At 57.5% G+C, this 6333-nt stretch overlaps 1 protein-coding gene across 6 annotated transcripts in view; it reads left to right on the plus strand.

Moving 5' to 3' along the window:
• The window catches only part of BMP1 (bone morphogenetic protein 1), a 47637-nt gene extending 41509 nt beyond the window's left edge, over window positions 1–6128 (plus strand). For all 6 annotated transcript variants that reach the window (XR_012417123.1, XR_012417121.1, XM_074000417.1 and 3 more), the window contains 4 exons: window positions 697–824; window positions 1142–1355; window positions 3264–3514; window positions 5397–6128. Coding sequence is in view for 4 of the 6 variants with exons in the window: in XM_074000417.1 (XP_073856518.1) it covers window positions 697–824; window positions 1142–1355; window positions 3264–3514; window positions 5397–5531 (728 nt within the window). In the remaining 2 variants the exon portion in view is untranslated. The remainder of the gene's footprint in view (window positions 1–696; window positions 825–1141; window positions 1356–3263; window positions 3515–5396) is intronic.
• Window positions 6129–6333: the final 205 nt, after the last annotated feature.

Here is a 6333-nt window from a genome sequence, read left to right on the forward strand (position 1 = left end):
CCCAGCACTTTGGAAGGCCTGGGCAGGCGGATCACTTGAGGCCAGGAGTTCAAGACCAGCCTGGCCAACATGGTGAAACCCTGTCTCTACTAAAAATACAAAAATTAGCCAGGTACAGTGGCTCACGCCTGTAATCCGAGCACTTTGGGAGGCCAAGGTGGGCAGATCACCTGAGGTGGTGAGACCAGCCTGGCCAACATGGCAAAACCCCATCTCTACTAAAAATACAAAATTTAGCCGGGCATGGTGGCGCTCGCCTGTAATCCAAGATACTGAGGCGGCTAAGGCAGGAGAATCGCTTAAACCTGGGAGGTAGAGGTTGCAGTGAGCAGAGATCACACCACTGCATTCCAACCTGGGCAACAGAGTGAGACTCCATCTCGAAAAAAAAAAAAGAAAGAAAGAAAAATGGAGAGGCACAGGTGATGTGACCACTGTGGCCCAATACCTACAAAGGTCCAGGGAAGCCTGCGATGGCTGCTTCATGAGTGCTGCCATGTGAGGCCTCCTTCAAGGCTCTCGTAGGAATCAGGCAGCTAGATTTTCCCCAGACACAGATAACCTCATGAAAAAGAAATGATGCCTGCCTGCCATCCCGTTCATAAGTGGGACAAGAGATGGAAGGAAGGAGGGGGGCAGGAGGCATTGGAGCTTGGGGTCCCTCTCTATCCCCTTCCGTCACTCGCTTCCCTGCAGCCGGCTGTGACCACAAGGTGACATCCACCAGTGGTACCATCACCAGCCCCAACTGGCCTGACAAGTATCCCAGCAAGAAGGAGTGCACGTGGGCCATCTCCAGCACCCCCGGGCACCGGGTCAAGCTGGTAAGGGGACCCTCCCCACTCCTTATGTGGTGTGGCCACCCCTGGTCAGAGGCAATGCCCAGAGCCACACAGGCTGCAGGCTGAGCCCAGAGGCCTGCTATCCCCAGGAGACCCCGTCTGGCCTGGACAGAGCCCCTTTCCCAGTATAAGTTAGGGGCATCCCTGCCTTTGCCCTATTCCTGGGCCCTCCTTCATTGTCATCCCCAGCTGTGGCCACTCCCATGGGTGTCCGTGAGGCCTAGGTTTGGGGCTCCCGTCCTCGCCCCACCTGCCCTCCAGGCAAATTTTTAATCTGTGCTCCTTCCTCATCCCCCTAGACCTTCATGGAGATGGACATCGAGTCCCAACCTGAGTGTGCCTACGACCACCTGGAGGTGTTCGATGGGCGAGACGCCAAGGCCCCCGTCCTCGGCCGCTTCTGTGGGAGCAAGAAGCCTGAGCCCGTCCTGGCCACAGGCAGCCGCATGTTCCTGCGCTTCTACTCAGATAACTCGGTCCAGCGAAAGGGCTTCCAGGCTTCCCACGGCACAGGTGCTGTCATTGGTTGTGGGAGATTTTGCTGAGCCTGGTCTCTAAGACAGGGGTAGAGTAGGGGGTTACAAAGCGGGTATGAAGGCATAAAGGGACTGAGCCCTGTGGGGGTGTGGGTGATGCAAACATTGTGTCCTGAGAACCAGGCCTGGGAGGCAGGGATAGGAGGATGTGGTTAGGGATTAGGATGGCAGTGATTACGATGGGCAGGAGAGGTTAGGGAACTCAGGGACAGTGAGGAAAGCCCCCAGAGGTCCCCCTGAGAGCATGCTGGCCACTGCAGCAGCCCAGCCACACACCAACTCTGAAATATACTCTATTCATTCTCCGATATTTATTTATTTATTTATTTTTATTTTTATTTATTTTTTATTTTTTGAGATGGAGTCTTGCTTTGTTGCCCAGGCTGGAGTACAGTGCTTTGATCTTGGCTCACTACAACCTCCACTTCCTGGGTTCAAGTGATTCTCCTGCCTCAGCCTCCTGTGTAGCTGGGATTACAGGAGCCCGCCACCATGCCCAGCTAATTTTTGTATTTTTAGTAGATACAGGGTTTTGTCATGTTGGCCAGGCTGGTCTCAAACTTCTGACCTCAGGTGATCCTTAGCCTTGGCCTCCCAAAGTGCTGAGATTACAGGCGTGAGCCACCGTGCCCGGCCTAGTCTCCTGATACTTATTGACATGTAGTATGGATGAGGCTGTATCCTAAATGCAGGTCCCACAAACAGACCAAGCAAAGATCCCAGCCCTCGAGGGGCTTGCTCAGCTTTCACTTGCTTATTCAGCAGCCATGGACTGAGCTCCCCTCTGCGAGAGCAGTGAGGGGCACGTGACCTGAATCAGGCATGAGCCCTTCACTCCTGCTCCCAACCCCATACTAGGAACTCACAGTCCAGGAGAGAGACAAGGCAGGCACCGCCCGTGACAGCATGAGTCCAAGCGGGAGCCAGGCAGGAAGAAAGCTACCCCGGCCTAACTGGGCATGAGCTGATAGAGGCATTCAAGGCAGGGGGAGGTACCCAGGCAGAGACGCAACCCCAGCCCAAGCCCAGGGTGTGCCCAGGTGACAGCAGGTCATTTGGTTTGGCCGGAGCAACAGGTGTGTGAGGACAGCAGGTGGTGGGAATGATGTGGCTGCAGAGAAAGGCTGGAGCCCAGGGGACGCCTTGAGTGCCAGACCCAGGATGCCACGAGGGAGCTTTGCAGTCTCCTCTTGGGTCCTGAGCCACCTGTCAGGGCATCCCCAGAGCTGATGGTCCACAGCTTCTCCTCTTCCCCTTCAACTCAGTCCCTGACCCAGCCCGACCTGGCCCTCTCCCCAGCTCCTCTAGGCAGACCTGAGTGCCAGGTGCACAGAGGCCAGAGGGCCTGGGGAGGAGGGTGGCCCCATGCGCTGTCCTCTGCCCCTCCCAGTACAGGGTCACAAACCGGAGGCCTGGAACTCCATCTGGCCTTCAGACCTGCTATGTTTGGCCCAGGCTGTGTTTTTTTTAAATGTGAGCCAACACTTAAAAGTTAGGGGTTTTCATATAAAACCCAGATGTACGGCTTCTCTCCTGAAAATGGAAGCTGAGGCAACACTGGGCCCACATTCTTCCATGACAGCCGTCAGCTGGAGCAAATGAGCAATGTCCTCTTTAGACAAAGTGTGTGGTGCCTCGTGCCGCCTCTCCACGCTGCCTTCCTCTCAGCGAGCCTCACCGCCTGTCCCCCTCAACCTAGGGCCAAGGTCCCTTTATTTAGAGATGGGGCAGCAGAGCACTGTTCTGGGCCAGACCCCCACGCACCCATCACTGGCCACGTGGCCTTCGTCTAGGCCTCCACCCTGCCGTGAGGATTCAGCATGGTGCACCATGGATCCTGACACCTCCGGTGCTCAGGGCTGGTGGCCAATCTTGTCCTCTACAGAGTGCGGGGGCCAGGTACGGGCAGATGTGAAGACCAAGGACCTTTACTCCCACGCCCAGTTTGGCGACAACAACTACCCTGGGGGTGTGGACTGTGAGTGGGTCATTGTGGCCGAGGAAGGCTACGGCGTGGAGCTCGTGTTCCAGACCTTTGAGGTGGAGGAGGAGACTGACTGCGGCTACGACTACATGGAGCTCTTCGACGGCTACGACAGCACAGCCCCCAGGCTGGGGCGCTACTGTGGCTCAGGGGTGAGCCCCCTGCCCCTTGCCCTCCTGGCCCCATGCCCCACACTGTCCTCCACCCTTCTTGTCCCAATCCCCAAGACCTAGCGCCCACACAGGCCCCGGAAGTTGAGTGCACCACGCGCGTGGTGCTGCACCCAGAGGCCCAGCCTGGTTGGGGCTGCTCAAAGACACTGCCTCATCCGCGATCTAGGAAACCCAGTCCTTTCTGGGCAACCTAGAGGTTCCTATGGCCTCTGACCCAGGCCTGCTTCAGAACCAGTTGGCCAGGGCCTGCAAGGGATGGAGCTTCCCCTGTCCCTCCTTTCCTTACCCCTCCTCCAAGGCAGCCCACCAGGGCCTGAAATGGGGGGCAGAGGTTGGTACCAGAGCCTGGGACACGGGGCCTGAGCGGAGTGGCCCTCACCAGTCCTTTTGCTGGAGCCATAAATACCCTTTCCATTTCCTCTGCCAATTTCTCCTCCTGGTGAGAGGCCAGCTTGTCCCAAAGCTCTTCCTGCTGCTGTCCCAGTGGCCCCTGGGCACTGCTTCTTGGTCCATAAAATGGCACATTCAGAGGCAATGAGCAAAATTCAACTTGATGGGCTTTTACCTAAGGACATGGGCTAGCCTTATGCGGAGGATTTATTTTCCTCCCTGTAAGAGCTTGCTGCTGCTTTCTTTTTTTCCTTGTTCTTTCCTGAGGATTTCAAAGAGACAGACTTTTCTTCCTACCCATCTCTCTCTCTTCCCCCCCGCCACCCTCTCTCTCTCTGTCTCACACACACACACACACACACACACACAGGCCCACCCGCTTGCATGCCCTTTGAAACACACTGTCCCTCCTGTCACCTCCCTGGCCCCCTGCCTATCTCGTGGCTGTGTCCCAGGCAGCCTGGGTGCCCCAGGAAGGGTTAAAGCTCCTGGAAGCTGCAGCAGCTGCTGGACCCAGCATTGGCCAAACCTTCCCCAGAAGCAGAGCTTCAGCCCTCGTGTGGCTGGCAGGGGCTGGACAAGGTGGAGTCTGAAGCAGCTTGGCTGCCCTGGTGTCCCCTGGCTGCCAGGCTAGTGTCCCCTCCCCTCTTTGCTCTTTCTTCTGAATCACACACGAAATCGGATGTCCCCAGGTGTCTTCTTCCAGAGACCTCCCCCAGGCTGATTCCACCAAAGGGACTTGGGGAAGGATCAAGGCCTCCTGGCGCAACTACTGGGAATGTCCTCAAGGTTCTCAGAAATGATTTCTTCTGTGCCTGGAAGGCCAGGGTGTTGACGTCCGATGCTCTGCCGGCTGACCTCACTCAGTAGGCTTGCAGGAGGCATCTAAGAAGGGCCTGGGAGCAGACCTTGGCCAGGTGCCAGAGGAGAGGCGGGGCGAGGTGTAGGGACGGCAGAGTCCAGGTCTGGGGGACACTGTGCTTCTCCCCAAAACTTCCTCCACACTCCAGCAGAGAAGTGGCCGTGCTGTCTTCCCTAAGAGTCCGCTGGGACGGCAGGAAGTCATGCCATTCAAAGAACCCCTCCCTTTGCAAAATACTTTGACATCAGTCCGGTCCTTTGCTCTTCCCTAGCACCCGTCCTAGGCATGGAGAGCAGAGAGCTTGTGCTCCTGTTTGTGGCTGAGGGAAGTGAGGCCCAGAGATGGGAGGTGGCTTGCCTGAGACTACACGACTCAATTAGTAGTTACAGTAGACCTGGGTTTACAGGAACTTAGTTCTCTTCAGCCCACGCCTTCTCCCCTCCCCAGGTTCCTCATTAAACTAGCAAGAAGCCCCATGCTTCAAGGGGCGGGGAGAATCTGGTGGCTGCCCGGGAGCCTCCTGCCCCTCAGAGCCGGGGATCTTGGGGAGACAGGAGAGCAGCCCCAGCCCCTCTTCCTCCACCTTACCCCATCCCTTTTCTCTGCCAGCCTCCTGAGGAGGTGTACTCGGCGGGAGATTCTGTCCTGGTGAAGTTCCACTCAGATGACACCATCACCAAAAAAGGTTTCCACCTGCGATACACCAGCACCAAGTTCCAGGACACACTCCACAGCAGAAAGTGACCACTGCCTGAACAGGGGCGGGGACCGGAGCCTGCTGCCCTTGGTCACTTAGACTGGACAGTGGGGGTGGGCGGAAGGCGACGCACCATACCTCTCCCCCAGGCCCCAGGACCTGCAGGGCCAATGGCCCGGTGAGACTGTCCATAGGAGGTGGGGGGAACTGGACTCCGGCGTAAGCCACTTCCCCACAACCCCTCGACCAGCAAGGGGCCGGGGCCGGGGAGCAGAGCTTCCCCAAGACATTTCAAAGTCACCATTCCTCTCTTCGGGGGCCCTGCCTGGTGGCAAGAAGGAATGTCAGCAGGACCCCGTTGCCGTCCCTGTGTCTACACGCTGTATTGTGTATCGCCGGGGGCATTATCTTCATTGTAATGTTCATTTCCCACCCCTGCTCCAGCCTCGATTTGGTTTTATTTTGAGCCCCCACTACACCCCCCAGTTTCCTGGGGCACAAGTGTCTGTGTGTGTCCCCCAGGAGCCACTGTGGGAAGCTGATGGGGAGGGGATGGAGGAACAAGACAGGGCCTCTCTCAGGCCCAGTGGCCGGTCAGCCACACCAGGGCACCACAGCCAATAAACCGAAAGTGTTACAGCCAATATCCTGTGCCAGATGCTGTCTGGGCCGTGGGGGCGGGGCTGTCATGTTCCAGATGTATGGGCTTGCTGTGGAGGCCGGCACACGGCCAGGGCACCTGGCATCGTGGACTGCCCTTCCCTCCCCTGATCCCAGGCCCCCGAGGGTGTGATTTCACACTCAGGCACATATGTTCTCGCAGGCACCCATCACAGCGCGCACACACAC

The sequence above is a fragment of the Macaca fascicularis genome, chromosome 8 (genome assembly GCF_037993035.2).
Source record: "Macaca fascicularis isolate 582-1 chromosome 8, T2T-MFA8v1.1".
Taxonomy (NCBI): Eukaryota; Metazoa; Chordata; class Mammalia; order Primates; family Cercopithecidae; genus Macaca; species Macaca fascicularis.